The 17,426-nt window shown below is 57.7% G+C and overlaps 1 protein-coding gene across 3 annotated transcripts in view; it reads left to right on the top strand.

Moving 5' to 3' along the window:
• Positions 1-17,426, top strand: part of IDH3B (isocitrate dehydrogenase (NAD(+)) 3 non-catalytic subunit beta) — a 94,166-nt gene that overhangs the window by 47,803 nt on the left and 28,937 nt on the right. For 2 of the 3 annotated variants that reach the window (XM_075855369.1, XM_075855358.1), the window contains exons 1-11: positions 53-160; positions 234-320; positions 461-559; positions 3,303-3,423; positions 4,394-4,454; positions 4,858-4,990; positions 5,065-5,198; positions 8,951-9,053; positions 14,201-14,347; positions 14,421-14,515; positions 14,596-14,656. In XM_075855369.1, coding sequence (XP_075711484.1) covers positions 125-160; positions 234-320; positions 461-559; positions 3,303-3,423; positions 4,394-4,454; positions 4,858-4,990; positions 5,065-5,198; positions 8,951-9,053; positions 14,201-14,347; positions 14,421-14,515; positions 14,596-14,656 — 1,077 coding nt within the window. In that variant the 5' untranslated portion in view covers positions 53-124. Of the gene's footprint in view, positions 1-52; positions 161-233; positions 321-460; positions 560-3,302; positions 3,424-4,393; positions 4,455-4,857; positions 4,991-5,064; positions 5,199-8,950; positions 9,054-14,200; positions 14,348-14,420; positions 14,516-14,595; positions 14,657-17,426 lie in introns of those variants that run through there. The other variant, XM_075855364.1, reaches the window with a different exon arrangement.

The raw sequence follows: 17,426 nt of genomic DNA, 5'->3' as shown, positions 1-17,426 counted from the left end.
GACAGTGGGCGGGGGATATGAGGTAATTGACAGGACAGTGGGCGGGGGATATGCGTCTCTCCGTCGCTGATAGTCATGTGACCGGAAGTTGTGGTATTGTTTCCGGGGCACGGCAGTTGTCATCATGGCCGCGCTGCTGCAGATTATACGGCTGGGACAGGTACGGAGGACGCAGTGTGCGGGGCCACTATGCAGGGGGGCGGTGTAATAACGGAAGTCTCTCTTCTCCTCAGTTGCAGAGATGTGTTCACCGGTGGAGTCCTCCGCTAATCAGGTCCGTGTCATCAGCGTCCCCCATGTTACAGGCGCTGCCCAACCAGGTGAGGAGGAGCCGTCCACATCACAGTCCACACGTACGAGTGCTGCTGTCCTACCTGACAGGAGGGTGACCCACTCATATACTGACACTGACGGTCCTGGCCTACATGTTGCTGTTATCCCACTACATTATTTTCTATAGGGGGAGTCTGTGAAGTTAGAGGGAGCGTTCCATGTCACCATGATCCCGGGAGACGGCGTGGGGACGGAACTGATGCACTCTGTGAAAGAAGTGTTCAAGGTAAGACGACCCCCGCCGCTGCGAGCCCCCTGCCCCGCCGCCGCGAACCCTGCCCCGCCGCTGCGAGCCCCCTGCCCCGCCGCTGCGAGCCCCCCTGCCCCGCCGCTGCGAGCCCCCCTGCCCCGCCGCTGCGAGCCCCCCTGCCCCGCCGCTGCGAGCCCCCCTGCCCCGCCGCTGCGAGCCCCCCTGCCCCGCCGCTGCGAGCCCCCCTGCCCCGCCGCTGCGAGCCCCCCTGCCCCGCCGCTGCGAGCCCCCCTGCCCCGCCGCTGCGAGCCCCCCTGCCCCGCCGCTGCGAGCCCCCCTGCCCCGCCGCTGCGAGCCCCCCTGCCCCGCCGCTGCGAGCCCCCCTGCCCCGCCGCTGCGAGCCCCCCTGCCCCGCCGCTGCGAGCCCCCGCCGCTGCGAGCCCCCGCCGCTGCGAGCCCCGCCGCTGCGAGCCCCGCCGCTGCGAGCCCCCCTGCCCCGCCGCTGCGAGCCCCCCTGCCCCGCCGCTGCGAGCCCCCCTGCCCCGCCGCTGCGAGCCCCCCTGCCCCGCCGCTGCGAGCCCCCCTGCCCCGCCGCTGCGAGCCCCCCTGCCCCGCCGCTGCGAGCCCCCCTGCCGCTGCGAGCCGCCCCGCCGCTGCGAGCCCCCCTGCCCCTGCGAGCCCCCCTGCCCCTGCGAGCCCCCCTGCCCCTGCGAGCCCCCCTGCCCCTGCGAGCCCCCCTGCCCCTGCGAGCCCCCCTGCCCCTGCGAGCCCCCCCGCCCCTGCGAGCCCCCCGCCCCTGCGAGCGAGCTGCCCCGCCGCTGCGAGCCCCCCGCCCCGCCGCTGCGAGCCCCCCCCTGCCGAGCCCCCCCCCTGCCCCGCCGCTGCGAGCCCCCCCCCTGCCCCGCCGCTGCGAGCCCCCCCCCTGCCCCGCCGCTGCGAGCCCCCCCCCCTGCCCCGCCGCTGCGAGCCCTGCCCCGCCGCTGCGAGCCCTGCCCCGCCGCTGCGAGCCCTGCCCCGCCGCTGCGAGCCCCCCGCCGCTGCGAGCCCCTGCCCCGCCGCTGCGAGCCCCCCACCTGCCCCGCCTCTGCGAGCCTGCCCCGCCGCTGCGAGCCACCCCCCCCTGCCCCGCCGCTGCGAGCCCCCCCCCTGCCCCGCCGCTGCGAGCCCCCCCCCTGCCCCGCCGCTGCGAGCCCCCCCCCCCTGCCCCGCCGCTGCAAGCCCCCCTCCCTGCCCCGCCGCTGCGAGCCCTGCCCCCCCCCCTGCCCCGCCGCTGCGAGCCCTGCCCCGCCGCTGCGAGCCCTGCCCCGCCGCTGCGAGCCCTGCCCCGCCGCTGCGAGCCCTGCCCCGCCGCTGCGAGCCCTGCCCCGCCGCTGCGAGCCCCCCGCCGCTGCGAGCCCCTGCCCCGCCGCTGCGAGCCCCCCACCTGCCCCGCCTCTGCGAGCCTGCCCCGCCGCTGCGAGCCACCCCCCCCTGCCCCGCCGCTGCGAGCCCCCCCCCCTGCCCCGCCGCTGCGAGCCCCCCCCCTGCCCCGCCGCTGCGAGCCCCCCCCCCTGCCCCGCCGCTGCGAGCCCCTGCCCCGCCGCTGCGAGCCCCGCCCCGCCGCTGCGAGCCCCGCCCCGCCGCTGCGAGCCCCCCCCCTGCCCCGCCGCTGCGAGCCCCCCCCTGCCCCGCCGCTGCGAGCCCCCCCCCTGCCCCGCCGCTGCGAGCCCCCCCTGCCCCGCCGCTGCGAGCCCCCCCCCTGCCCCGCCGCTGCGAGCCCCCCCCCTGCCCCGCCGCTGCGAGCCCCCCCCCTGCCCCGCCGCTGCGAGCCCCCCCCCTGCCCCGCCGCTGCGAGCCCCCCCCCTGCCCCGCCGCTGCGAGCCCCCCCCCTGCCCCGCCGCTGCGAGCCCCCCGCCGCTGCGAGCCCCTCCCCCACCTGCCCCGCCGCTGCGAGCCCCCCACCTGCCCCGCCTCTGCGAGCCTGCCCCGCCGCTGCGAGCCACCCCCCCCTGCCCCGCCGCTGCGAGCCACCCCCCCCTGCCCCGCCGCTGCGAGCCACCCCCCCCTGCCCCGCCGCTGCGAGCCACCCCCCCCTGCCCCGCCGCTGCGAGCCACCCCCCCCTGCCCCGCCGCTGCGAGCCACCCCCCCCTGCCCCGCCGCTGCGAGCCACCCCCCCCTGCCCCGCCGCTGCGAGCCACCCCCCCCTGCCCCGCCGCTGCGAGCCCCCCTGCCCCGCCGCTGCGAGCCCCCCTGCCCCGCCGCTGCGAGCCCCCCTGCCCCGCCGCTGCGAGCCCCCCCCTGCCCCGCCGCTGCGAGCCCCCCCCCTGCCCCGCCGCTGCGAGCCCCCCCCCCTGCCCCGCCGCTGCGAGCCCCCCCCCTGCCCCGCCGCTGCGAGCCCCCCCCCTGCCCCGCCGCTGCGAGCCCCCCCCCTGCCCCGCCGCTGCGAGCCCCCCCCCTGCCCCGCCGCTGCGAGCCCCCCCCCTGCCCCGCCGCTGCGAGCCCCCCCCCTGCCCCGCCGCTGCGAGCCCCGCCCCTGCCCCGCCGCTGCGAGCCCCCCCCCTGCCCCGCCGCTGCGAGCCCCCCCCCTGCCCCGCCGCTGCGAGCCCCCCCCCTGCCCCGCCGCTGCGAGCCCCCCCCCTGCCCCGCCGCTGCGAGCCCCCCCCCTGCCCCGCCGCTGCGAGCCCCCCCCCTGCCCCGCCCGCGGCGAGCCCCCTGCCCCGCCCGCGGCGAGCCCCCCCCTGCCCTTCCGCTACGAGCCCCTCCCCTCTTCTGGTGGGTCTCACTCTTCATCTGTTGCAGGCGGCTGATGTTCCGGTGGAGTTTGATGAGTTTCACCTGAGCGAGGTGCAGAACATGGCGTCTCCTGAGCGGCTGGAAGAGGTTCTGACCTCCATGCAGGCAAATAAAGTGGCCATTAAAGGTAATTAGAACATCTGTGAAATTATCCAATGATTGATGTGGGTGGCGCGGAGGTGTGCGGGTGATGTGGAGCTGTCTCCTCCATGTTTATAGCGGAGCTCTTGTATGGCGCGGAGGTGTGCGGGTGATGTGGAGCTGTCTCCTCCATGTTTATAGCGGAGCTCTTGTATAGCGCGGAGGTGTGCGGGTGATGTGGAGCTGTCTCCTCCATGTTTATAGTGGAGCTCTTGTGTAGCGGGGAGGTGTGTGGGTGATGTGGAGCTGTCTCCTCCATGTTTATAGCGGAGCTCTTGTATGGCGCGGAGGTGTGTGGGTGATGTGGTGCTGTCTCCTCCATGTTTATAGCGGAGCTCTTGTATAGCGCGGAGGTGTGCGGGTGATGTGGAGCTGTCTCCTCCATGTTTATAGCGGAGCTCTTGTATGGCGCGGAGGTGTGTGGGTGATGTGGAGCTGTCTCCTCCATGTTTATAGCGGAGCTCTTGTATAGCGCGGAGGTGTGCGGGTGATGTGGAGCTGTCTCCTCCATGTTTATAGTGGAGCTCTTGTATGGCGCGGAGGTGCGTGTGCCGGTTGTGTTGCGTATGATCTCCCTGTATTTCACCTGATATTCCAGTTTCTAGCCCACCACCCCTTCACTGTGATCTCCAGCGTTGTAGTAAATGTAGGTAGTAGTCTGCCCTCCGACTTATTCTCTGTAACAACCCTCCGCTCCAGAAGCCGTTTACCAGCACAGGCATCGCCTCCAACCTCTGACAAATTCTGCTCCACTAGAGAATTACCCACAATCCCCTCACCTTCAGCCTGAGATCCCATCATTCACCTGTCCTGTATGGAGTGAGGCCGCCCTCTTATACCTGACATGTAACCACACGGCATTGTGTACTACTGCTCAGACCACACCGGACACTAGGGGAGTAGTCCGTCCTCGGTAATCACCCGCATGCAAATCTGTTTTTTTTCGCCCCTTGCAGGGAAGATCCACACCCCTATGGAGTATAAGGGAGAGCTGGCGTCTTACGAGATGAGGCTGAGGTATGTCCACTGCTTCCCCCCACCCTATAACTCTGCCCTCGCCTGCCTGTCTGCCCTCGCCTGCCTGCCTGCCCTCGCCTGCCAGCCACCATTATGTGTTGGATAGAGGACAGCAGGGGGCAGTGTCACATGATGGGTGTACGAGGGAGCTGTGTCATGAGGGTAGAGTGACAGAGACACAACGCAGCAGATAATAGTCACAGCACATCCTGCCACTAGGGGGCAGTGCAGAGACTTGTCTATACTGTCCAGTAGGGGTCTGGGGGAGCAGCGACTGGGTGGAACGTCATATGAGCACTGTGAGAGTTGTAGTCTCTGCTCCAGGACGGCCATCCATGAGGGGGGGGGGGGTTGCAGTTACTTTCACTGTATAGTCACCCGGCCGTCCGGTCCCTCGTTACAGGAGGAAGCTGGATCTGTTTGCCAATGTGGTTCATATCAACAGTCTGCCCGGCTACAAGACCCGGCACAACAACCTGGACCTGGTGATCATCCGGGAGCAGACGGAGGGCGAGTACAGCTCCTTGGAGCATGAGGTGCGTGATATGAGGGCGGCAGCCGAGGAGTACAGGGCGGGTACATGAGAAACGTTCCTCTTCATTCTCTGCAGAGCGTCAGCGGCGTCATCGAGTGTCTGAAAATAATCACCCGCAAGAAGTCCAACAGAATCGCCAAATTCGCTTTTGATTATGCCACAAAGAAAGGTCGATCCAAGGTCACTGCCGTGCACAAGGCTAATATCATGTAAGTGGCGCCAGGGGGAACTGCTGAGGAATTATCAGACCTGAGCAGTCAATCCCTGTGTATACCCAGTCTATGGAGAGTAGACCTGACCAGCCGATTACTGTATATACCCTGTCTATGGAGAGTAGACCTGACCAGCCGATTACTGTATATACCCGGTCTATGGAGAGTAGACCTGACCAGCCGATTACTGTATATACCCGGTCTATGGAGAGTAGACCTGACCAGCCGATTACTGTATATACCCGGTCTATGGAGAGTAGACCTGACCAGCCGATTACTGTATATACCCCGTCTATGGAGAGTAGACCTGACCAGCTGATTACTGTATATACCCGGTCTATGGAGAGTAGACCTGACCAGCCGATTACTGTATATACCCCGTCTATGGAGAGTAGACCTGACCAGCTGATTACTGTATATACCCGGTCTATGGAGAGTAGACCTGACCAGCCGATTACTGTATATACCCGGTCTATGGAGAGTAGACCTGACCAGCCGATTACTGTATATACCCCGTCTATGGAGAGTAGACCTGACCAGCTGATTACTGTATATACCCGGTCTATGGAGAGTAGACCTGACCAGCCGATTACTGTATATACCCGGTCTATGGAGAGTAGACCTGACCAGCCGATTACTGTATATACCCCGTCTATGGAGAGTAGACCTGACCAGCTGATTACTGTATATACCCGGTCTATGGAGAGTAGACCTGACCAGCCGATTACTGTATATACCCGGTCTATGGAGAGTAGACCTGACCAGCCGATTACTGTATATACCCCGTCTATGGAGAGTAGACCTGACCAGCCGATTACTGTATATACCCGGTCTATGGAGAGTAGACCTGACCAGCCGATTACTGTATATACCCCGTCTATGGAGAGTAGACCTGACCAGCCGATTACTGTATATACCCCGTCTATGGAGAGTAGACCTGACCAGCTGATTACTGTATATACCCGGTCTATGGAGAGTAGACCTGACCAGCCGATTACTGTATATACCCGGTCTATGGAGAGTAGACCTGACCAGCCGATTACTGTATATACCCCGTCTATGGAGAGTAGACCTGACCAGCTGATTACTGTATATACCCGGTCTATGGAGAGTAGACCTGACCAGCCGATTACTGTATATACCCGGTCTATGGAGAGTAGACCTGACCAGCCGATTACTGTATATACCCCGTCTATGGAGAGTAGACCTGACCAGCTGATTACTGTATATACCCGGTCTATGGAGAGTAGACCTGACCAGCCGATTACTGTATATACCCGGTCTATGGAGTGTAGACCTGACCAGCCGATTACTGTATATACCCCGTCTATGGAGAGTAGACCTGACCAGCTGATTACTGTATATACCCGGTCTATGGAGAGTAGACCTGACCAGCCGATTACTGTATATACCCTGTCTATGGAGAGTAGACCTGACCAGCCGATTACTGTATATACCCCGTCTATGGAGAGTAGACCTGACCAGCTGATTACTGTATATACCCGGTCTATGGAGAGTAGACCTGACCAGCCGATTACTGTATATACCCAGTCTATGGAGAGTAGACCTGACCAGCCGATTACTGTATATACCCCGTCTATGGAGAGTAGACCTGACCAGCTGATTACTGTATATACCCGGTCTATGGAGAGTAGACCTGACCAGCCGATTACTGTATATACCCGGTCTATGGAGAGTAGACCTGACCAGCCGATTACTGTATATACCCCGTCTATGGAGAGTAGACCTGACCAGCCGATTACTGTATATACCCGGTCTATGGAGAGTAGACCTGACCAGCCGATTACTGTATATACCCGGTCTATGGAGAGTAGACCTGACCAGCCGATTACTGTATATACCCCGTCTATGGAGAGTAGACCTGACCAGCTGATTACTGTATATACCCGGTCTATGGAGAGTAGACCTGACCAGCCGATTACTGTATATACCCTGTCTATGGAGAGTAGACCTGACCAGCCGATTACTGTATATACCCGGTCTATGGAGAGTAGACCTGACCAGCCGATTACTGTATATACCCTGTCTATAGAGAGTAGACCTGACCAGCCGATTACTGTATATACCCTGCCTGTAGAGGGTAGACCTGACCAGCCGATTACTGTATCTACCCCGTCTATAGAGAGTAGACCTGACCAGCAGATCAATGTATATACCCCGTCTATAGAGAGTAGACCTGACCAGCCGATTACTGTATATACCCTGCCTGTAGAGTAGACCTGACCAGCCGATTACTGTATATACCCTGTCTATAGCGAGTAGACCTGACCAGCCGATTACTGTATATACCCGGTCTATGGAGAGTAGACCTGACCAGCCGATTACTGTATATACCCGGTCTATGGAGAGTAGACCTGACCAGCCGATTACTGTATATACCCCGTCTATGGAGAGTAGACCTGACCAGCCGATTACTGTATATACCCGGTCTATGGAGAGTAGACCTGACCAGCCGATTACTGTATATACCCTGTCTATGGAGAGTAGACCTGACCAGCCGATTACTGTATATACCCCGTCTATGGAGAGTAGACCTGACCAGCTGATTACTGTATATACCCGGTCTATGGAGAGTAGACCTGACCAGCCGATTACTGTATATACCCAGTCTATGGAGAGTAGACCTGACCAGCCGATTACTGTATATACCCCGTCTATGGAGAGTAGACCTGACCAGCTGATTACTGTATATACCCGGTCTATGGAGAGTAGACCTGACCAGCCGATTACTGTATATACCCGGTCTATGGAGAGTAGACCTGACCAGCCGATTACTGTATATACCCCGTCTATGGAGAGTAGACCTGACCAGCTGATTACTGTATATACCCGGTCTATGGAGAGTAGACCTGACCAGCCGATTACTGTATATACCCGGTCTATGGAGAGTAGACCTGACCAGCCGATTACTGTATATACCCCGTCTATGGAGAGTAGACCTGACCAGCTGATTACTGTATATACCCGGTCTATGGAGAGTAGACCTGACCAGCCGATTACTGTATATACCCGGTCTATGGAGAGTAGACCTGACCAGCCGATTACTGTATATACCCCGTCTATGGAGAGTAGACCTGACCAGCTGATTACTGTATATACCCGGTCTATGGAGAGTAGACCTGACCAGCCGATTACTGTATATACCCTGTCTATGGAGAGTAGACCTGACCAGCCGATTACTGTATATACCCGGTCTATGGAGAGTAGACCTGACCAGCCGATTACTGTATATACCCTGTCTATAGAGAGTAGACCTGACCAGCCGATTACTGTATATACCCTGCCTGTAGAGGGTAGACATGACCAGCCGATTACTGTATCTACCCCGTCTATAGAGAGTAGACCTGACCAGCAGATCAATGTATATACCCCGTCTATAGAGAGTAGACCTGACCAGCCGATTACTGTATATACCCTGCCTGTAGAGTAGACCTGACCAGCCGATTACTGTATATACCCTGTCTATAGCGAGTAGACCTGACCAGCCGATTACTGTATATACCCTGCCTGTAGCGAGTAGACCTGACCAGCCGATTACTGTATATACCCTGCCTGTAGAGATTAGACATGAGCAGCCGATTACTGTATATACCCTGCCTGTAGAGTAGACCTGACCAGCCGATTACTGTATATACCCTGTCTATAGAGATCAGACCTGACGAGTTGAAGCATATACACATGGGGAGCGGACGCAAGTTTAACCCTTCCCCTGATCTGTTGTCCTGCAGGAAGTTGGGGGACGGCCTGTTCCTGCAGTGCTGTCAGGAGGTGGCCGAATTCTATCCCAGAATCCAGTTTGAAACAATGATCATCGACAACTGCTGCATGCAGGTAAGGGGTTAACCGGGCGATATCTGCCTCCCACCAACACCCTACAGTCATCTCACCCTGCAGTGAGAGGGGACGACTATCAAATCTGCCTGTCGCCCAATGGAGGGAGGAGCTGACTCTGTCTGCCACCTTGCAGTGGGAGGGGCTGTGTTGTAGCTGCTTTCTCACCCTGCAGTGGGAGGGGCTGTGTTGTAGCTGCTTTGTCTCCCTGCAGTGGGAGGGGCTGTGTTGTAGCTGCTTTGTCACCCTGCAGTGGGAGGGGCTGTCTTGTAGCTGCTTTGTCACCCTGCAGTGGGAGGGGCTGTGTTGTAGCTGCTTTGTGTCACCCAGCAGTGGGAGGGGCTGTGTTGTAGCTGCTTTGCTTCACCCTGCAGTGGGAGGGGCTGTGTTGTAGCTGCTTTGCTTCACCCTGCAGTGGGAGGGGCTGTGTTGTAGCTACTGTCACCCTGCAGTGGGAGGGGCTGTGTTGTAGCTGCTTTGTGTCACCCTGCAGTGGGAGGGGCTGTGTTGTAGCAGCTGTCACCCTGCAGTGGGAGGGGCTGTGTTGTAGCTGCTTTGTGTCACCCTGCAGTGGGAGGGGCTGTGTTGTAGCTGCTTTGTGTCACCCAGCAGTGGGAGGGGCTGTGTTGTAGCAGCTGTCACCCTGCAGTGGGAGGGGCTGTGTTGTAGCTGCTTTGTGTCACCCTGCAGTGGGAGGGGCTGTGTTGTAGCAGCTGTCACCCTGCAGTGGGAGGGGCTGTGTTGTAGCTGCTTTGTGTCACCCTGCAGTGGGAGGGGCTGTGTTGTAGCTGCTTTGTGTCACCCTGCAGTGGAGGGGCTGTGTTGTAGCTGCGGTCACCCTGCAGTGGGAGGGGCTGTCTTGTAGCTGCTGTCTCCCTGCAGTGGGAGGGGCTGTGTTGTAGCTGCTTTGTGTCACCCTGCAGTGGGAGGGGCTGTGTTGTAGCAGCTGTCACCCTGCAGTGGGAGGGGCTGTGTTGTAGCTGCTTTGTGTCACCCTGCAGTGGGAGGGGCTGTGTTGTAGCTGCTTTGTGTCACCCTGCAGTGGAGGGGCTGTGTTGTAGCTGCGGTCACCCTGCAGTGGGAGGGGCTGTCTTGTAGCTGCTGTCTCCCTGCAGTGGGAGGGGCTGTGTTGTAGCTGCTTTGTGTCACCCTGCAGTGGGAGGGGCTGTCTTGTAGCTGCTTTGTGTCACCCAGCAGTGGGAGGGGCTGTCTTGTAGCTGCTTTGTGTCACCCTGCAGTGGGAGGGGCTGTGTTGTAGCTGCTGTGTCTCCCTGCAGTGGGAGGGGCTGTGTTGTAGCTGCTTTGTGTCACCCAGCAGTGGGAGGGGCTGTCTTGTAGCTGCTTTGTGTCACCCTGCAGTGGGAGGGGCTGTCTTGTAGCTGCTTTGTCACCCTGCAGTGGGAGGGGCTGTCTTGTAGCTGCTTTGTCACCCTGCAGTGGGAGGGGCTGTGTTGTAGCTGCTTTGTCTCCCTGCAGTGGGAGGGGCTGTGTAGTAGCTGCTTTGTGTCACCCAGCAGTGGGAGGGGCTGTCTTGTAGCTGCTTTGTCTCCCTGCAGTGGGAGGGGCTGTGTTGTAGCTGCTTTGCTTCACCCTGCAGTGGGAGGGGCTGTGTTGTAGCTACTGTCACCCTGCAGTGGGAGGGGCTGTGTTGTAGCTGCTTTGTCACCCTGCAGTGGGAGGGGCTGTGTTGTAGCAGCTGTCACCCTGCAGTGGGAGGGGCTGTGTTGTAGCTGCTTTGTGTCACCCTGCAGTGGGAGGGGCTGTGTTGTAGCAGCTGTCACCCTGCAGTGGGAGGGGCTGTGTTGTAGCTGCTTTGTGTCACCCTGCAGTGGAGGGGCTGTGTTGTAGCTGCGGTCACCCTGCAGTGGGAGGGGCTGTCTTGTAGCTGCTGTCTCCCTGCAGTGGGAGGGGCTGTGTTGTAGCTGCTGTCTCCCTGCAGTGGGAGGGGCTGTGTTGTAGCTGCTTTGTGTCACCCTGCAGTGGGAGGGGCTGTCTTGTAGCTGCTTTGTGTCACCCAGCAGTGGGAGGGGCTGTCTTGTAGCTGCTTTGTGTCACCCTGCAGTGGGAGGGGCTGTGTTGTAGCTGCTGTGTCTCCCTGCAGTGGGAGGGGCTGTGTTGTAGCTGCTTTGTGTCACCCAGCAGTGGGAGGGGCTGTCTTGTAGCTGCTTTGTGTCACCCTGCAGTGGGAGGGGCTGTCTTGTAGCTGCTTTGTGTCACCCTGCAGTGGGAGGGGCTGTCTTGTAGCTGCTTTGTCACCCTGCAGTGGGAGGGGCTGTCTTGTAGCTGCTTTGTCACCCTGCAGTGGGAGGGGCTGTCTTGTAGCTGCTTTGTCACCCTGCAGTGGGAGGGGCTGTGTTGTAGCTGCTTTGTCTCCCTGCAGTGGGAGGGGCTGTGTAGTAGCTGCTTTGTGTCACCCAGCAGTGGGAGGGGCTGTCTTGTAGCTGCTTTGTCTCCCTGCAGTGGGAGGGGCTGTGTTGTAGCTGCTTTGCTTCACCCTGCAGTGGGAGGGGCTGTGTTGTAGCTGCTTTGCTTCACCCTGCAGTGGGAGGGGCTGTGTTGTAGCTACTGTCACCCTGCAGTGGGAAGGGCTGTGTTGTAGCTGCTTTGTGTCACCCTGCAGTGGGAGGGGCTGTGTTGTAGCAGCTGTCACCCTGCAGTGGGAGGGGCTGTGTTGTAGCTGCTTTGTGTCACCCTGCAGTGGGAGGGGCTGTGTTGTAGCAGCTGTCACCCTGCAGTGGGAGGGGCTGTGTTGTAGCTGCTTTGTGTCACCCTGCAGTGGGAGGGGCTGTGTTGTAGCTGCGGTCACCCTGCAGTGGGAGGGGCTGTCTTGTAGCTGCTGTCTCCCTGCAGTGGGAGGGGCTGTGTTGTAGCTGCTTTGTGTCACCCTGCAGTGGGAGGGGCTGTCTTGTAGCTGCTTTGTGTCACCCAGCAGTGGGAGGGGCTGTCTTGTAGCTGCTTTGTGTCACCCTGCAGTGGGAGGGGCTGTGTTGTAGATGCTGTGTCTCCCTGCAGTGGGAGGGGCTGTGTTGTAGCTGCTTTGTGTCACCCAGCAGTGGGAGGGGCTGTCTTGTAGCTGCTTTGTGTCACCCTGCAGTGGGAGGGGCTGTCTTGTAGCTGCTTTGTCACCCTGCAGTGGGAGGGGCTGTCTTGTAGCTGCTTTGTCACCCTGCAGTGGGAGGGGCTGTGTTGTAGCTGCTTTGTCTCCCTGCAGTGGGAGGGGCTGTGTAGTAGCTGCTTTGTGTCACCCAGCAGTGGGAGGGGCTGTCTTGTAGCTGCTTTGTCTCCCTGCAGTGGGAGGGGCTGTGTTGTAGCTGCTTTGCTTCACCCTGCAGTGGGAGGGGCTGTGTTGTAGCTGCTTTGCTTCACCCTGCAGTGGGAGGGGCTGTGTTGTAGCTACTGTCACCCTGCAGTGGGAGGGGCTGTGTTGTAGCAGCTGTCACCCTGCAGTGGGAGGGGCTGTGTTGTAGCTGCTTTGTGTCACCCTGCAGTGGGAGGGGCTGTGTTGTAGCAGCTGTCACCCTGCAGTGGGAGGGGCTGTGTTGTAGCTGCTTTGTGTCACCCTGCAGTGGAGGGGCTGTGTTGTAGCTGCGGTCACCCTGCAGTGGGAGGGGCTGTCTTGTAGCTGCTGTCTCCCTGCAGTGGGAGGGGCTGTGTTGTAGCTGCTTTGTGTCACCCTGCAGTGGGAGGGGCTGTCTTGTAGCTGCTTTGTGTCACCCAGCAGTGGGAGGGGCTGTCTTGTAGCTGCTTTGTGTCACCCTGCAGTGGGAGGGGCTGTCTTGTAGCTGCTTTGTGTCACCCTGCAGTGGGAGGGGCTGTGTTGTAGCTGCTTTGTGTCACCCTGCAGTGGGAGGGGCTGTCTTGTAGCTGCTTTGTGTCACCCTGCAGTGGGAGGGGCTGTCTTGTAGCTGCTTTGTCACCCTGCAGTGGGAGGGGCTGTCTTGTAGCTGCTTTGTCACCCTGCAGTGGGAGGGGCTGTCTTGTAGCTGCTTTGTCACCCTGCAGTGGGAGGGGCTGTCTTGTAGCTGCTTTGTCACCCTGCAGTGGGAGGGGCTGTCTTGTAGCTGCTTTGTCACCCTGCAGTGGGAGGGGCTGTGTTGTAGCTGCTGTCTCCCTGCAGTGGGAGGGGCTGTGTAGTAGCTGCTTTGTGTCACCCTGCAGTGGGAGGGGCTGTCTTGTAGCTGCTTTGTGTCACCCTGCAGTGGGAGGGGCTGTCTTGTAGCTGCTTTGTCACCCTGCAGTGGGAGGGGCTGTCTTGTAGCTGCTTTGTCACCCTGCAGTGGGAGGGGCTGTGTTGTAGCTGCTGTCTCCCTGCAGTGGGAGGGGCTGTGTAGTAGCTGCTTTGTGTCACCCTGCAGTGGGAGGGGCTGTCTTGTAGCTGCTTTGTGTCACCCTGCAGTGGGAGGGGCTGTGTTGTAGCTGCTGTCTCCCTGCAGTGGGAGGGGCTGTGTTGTAGCTGCTTTGTGTCACCCAGCAGTGGGAGGGGCTGTCTTGTAGCTGCTTTGTGTCACCCAGCAGTGGGAGGGGCTGTCTTGTAGCTGCTTTGTGTCACCCTGCAGTGGGAGGGGCTGTTTTGTAGCTGCTTTGTCACCCTGCAGTGGGAGGGGCTGTCTTGTAGCTGCTTTGTCACCCTGCAGTGGGAGGGGCTGTCTTGTAGCTGCTTTGTCACCCTGCAGTGGGAGGGGCTGTGTTGTAGCTGCTTTGCTTCACCCTGCAGTGGGAGGGGCTGTGTTGTAGCGGCTTTGTGTCACCCAGCAGTGGGAGGGGCTGTCTTGTAGCTGCTATCACCCTGCAGTGGGACGGGCTGTGTAGTAGCTGCTTTGTGTCACCCAGCAGTGGGAGGGGCTGTCTTGTAGCTGCTTTGTGTCACCCTGCAGTGGGAGGGGCTGTCTTGTAGCTGCTTTGTGTCACCCTGCAGTGGGAGGGGCTGTGTTGTAGCGGCTTTGTGTCTCCCTGCAGTGGGAGGGGCTGTGTAGTAGCTGCTTTGTGTCACCCAGCAGTGGGAGGGGCTGTCTTGTAGCTGCTTTGTGTCACCCTGCAGTGGGAGGGGCTGTCTTGTAGCTGCTTTGTGTCACCCTGCAGTGGGAGGAGCCGTCTCTTGCCTGTATATTATCGTTCTCCATTGTGACCGCCGTGACTTCTTCCTGCAGCTCGTACAGAACCCATACCAGTTCGATGTGTTGGTGATGCCAAACTTGTACGGTAACATCATTGATAACTTGGCGGCGGGTCTGGTCGGTGGCGCGGGCGTGGTCCCGGGAGAGAGTTACAGCGCAGAGTACGCCGTGTTTGAGACGGTAAGTCCGGGGAGATCCCGCATCATGTCACGTTCTTACGTTTCTTACACCCCTGACCGCTGCTTTCCTGCAGGGCGCGCGCCATCCCTTTGCCCAGGCTGTCGGCAGAAACATCGCTAACCCGACGGCCATGCTACTGACCGCCACCAACATGCTGCGCCACCTCAAGTAAGTGACGGCTGGTGATGTGGGACGGGGGGAGGGGGATACGGACCCTCCCTCGTTATTACATTGTTTTTCTTTTCCAGTCTCGAGTATCACTCCAATCTGATCTCTGATGCCGTGAAGAAGGTGATCAAGCAGGGAAAGGTGAGGAACTGGGGCCTCCCTAACAGAACATTCATGACGTAGCTCCACCTGTGTAATGCACGGCGCTGAACCGGCTGCTCAGGTCCACTGACGCTGCGAAGCATTCTGGAAAGTGTAGTGTTGTCCACTTCACACTACATCTCCCACAATGCATTACAGCAGAGAGAGATCTGTACATACTGTGAACCAGCAGGGGGCTGTAGCAGCCTGAGAGCTAACTGGAATGCAGCTTTGAATGTGACTGGAGTGTAAAACGAGATGTAACTCTGGGTAAGTGCAAGTAAAGGTTAAGGTTTTGCGGTTTCTTAGCCCTCCGGAGATGATTAGTTTCTAGTGGTGGAGTTTCACTTTAATGTATAACACAAGTTACTAACGCACTTCTGCATGGAATAACCCTGAGTACCGCCGATGTCTGCTATTGTCACAGACCATTAACCACATTATTCACACCCTCTACTCCATACCCTGCTGAAGCTGCAAGCCCTGCTCTCCTCTCTGACCTTTGCTTGCCGGTTCTTGCTTTCTCTCTGGCACTTTCTGTCTTGCTGTGATCAGTCTCGGTCGGTATTAACCATCTTCTCACTTCTGGGAAGTCGGGCAGCGCGTGGTGTTAACCTGGGGAGTATTGATTTTTTTCTGTAGTTAATCAGATGATGAAATATTCTCCGGCATCAGTAATAACGAGACCCCAGAAGGGTAATAATGGATCTATAATTGAGGTCCGTCCACTCTTCATAATAAAGTCCTCTGCATTCATTCTGATTTAACTTGTAATTCAATTCTACGATTGGATTGAAGCATTTGGCGTCAGGCGGCTGCTGCGCAAGCACCTACAAAGATGTCAATTAGACCAGAATGTAGCAGATGTGAAGCCGCTAAAGGGAATTATTCATAAAAGGCTTCTATTCTTAATTCTTCATCAGGAACTATATATGAAGCCTGTGAGGGACTTGTCTACCCACTTTTTATATTCGTCTAAAGAGTCTGGTTGTGATGTATAAGACATCCCTAATAACTAACCTGTACAAACATTATGCTATAGAGATCTGTTGCCTCAAGGTTGGGGGTGAAGACTTGAGTTTATTTAGGTGGAGGGGTAAACTGTTTGCTCGCCCAATATGTTCGCTCTGGGATCTGTAGTTCCTCAATGGGGGGCAGTAAGGAGGGGGCTTGTAGGCTGGCAAGAGATTCATGCGACGTAGGAAAAAAAGGGAATTCCTCAGCACGTCCATAAAATATAATAAGAACTTTATTTGATCATCTTAAAAAACTCCTAGAGGGACACAGATTCGGCGTGTCAGCGCTTACGCGTTTCGAACAAGACTGTTCTTACAGAATACGGAACAGATTCAGTACGTGGGTTTATAATCCAGATTAGCCAATCCTGACGCATCGTCTCAGTACCGGCTCCGCACTCCGCGGGGAAAAGAAACCGGTTTCGTATATAAGGAAGTCACGGTATATATGAGTCTATAGAAACCGGTGGAAGCTTCACTTTGTATTGAGATGACACAGAATGTATTTATATATGAACGAAAAATAACATCAAACCTATAAAAGCGTTCTGGGATGAGAAGAAACACATTATTGTATATTAGAAACTACACGTAGAAAAAATGTCAATATTTTTTAGAAATTATCAAGTAATAAAGATATTTTTAGTTGAGAAATAAATACTCGGCGTGGTGGAGCTCGGGCGAGATATACCGTACATGACGCGTAATGTCCGCTGTAAGATATACCGTATATGACGCGTAATGTCCGCTGTAAGATATACCGTACATGACGTGTAATGTCCGCTGTAAGATATACCGTATATGACGTGTAATGTCCGCTGTAAGATATACCGTACATGACGCGTAATGTCCGCTGTAAGATATACCGTATATGACGTGTAATGTCCGCTGTAAGATATACTGTACATGACGTGTAATGTCCGCTGTAAGATATACTGTACATGACGTGTAATGTCCGCTGTAAGATATACTGTATATGACGTGTAATGTCCGCTGTAAGATATACCGTACATGACGTGTAATGTCCGCTGTAAGATATACCGTACATGACGCGTAATGTCCGCTGTAAGATATACCGTATATGACGTGTAATGTCCGCTGTAAGATATACCGTACATGACGAGTAATGTCCGCTGTAAGATATACCGTATATGACGTGTAATGTCCGCTGTAAGATATACCGTACATGACGTGTAATGTCCGCTGTAAGATATACCGTACATGACGTGTAATGTCCGCTGTAAGATATACCGTACATGACGTGTAATGTCCGCTGTAAGATATACCGTACATGACGTGTAATGTCCGCTGTAAGATATACTGTATATGACGTGTAATGTCCGCTGTAAGATATACCGTACATGACGTGTAATGTCCGCTGTAAGATATACCGTACATGACGTGTAATGTCCGCTGTAAGATATACCGTACATGACGCGTAATGTCCGCTGTAAGATATACCGTACATGACGTGTAATGTCCGCTGTAAGATATACTGTATATGACGTGTAATGTCCGCTGTAAGATATACCGTACATGACGTGTAATGTCCGCTGTAAGATATACCGTACATGACGCGTAATGTCCGCTGTAAGATATACCGTACATGACGAGTAATGTCCGCTGTAAGATATACCGTACATGACGTGTAATGTCCGCTGTAAGATATACCGTATATGACGTGTAATGTCCGCTGTAAGATATACCGTACATGACGTGTAATGTCCGCTGTAAGATATACTGTATATGACGTG

This window comes from Rhinoderma darwinii, chromosome 1 (genome assembly GCF_050947455.1).
Source record: "Rhinoderma darwinii isolate aRhiDar2 chromosome 1, aRhiDar2.hap1, whole genome shotgun sequence".
NCBI classification, from domain to species: Eukaryota; Metazoa; Chordata; class Amphibia; order Anura; family Rhinodermatidae; genus Rhinoderma; species Rhinoderma darwinii.
This window is presented reverse-complemented; position numbering and strand designations above follow the sequence as displayed.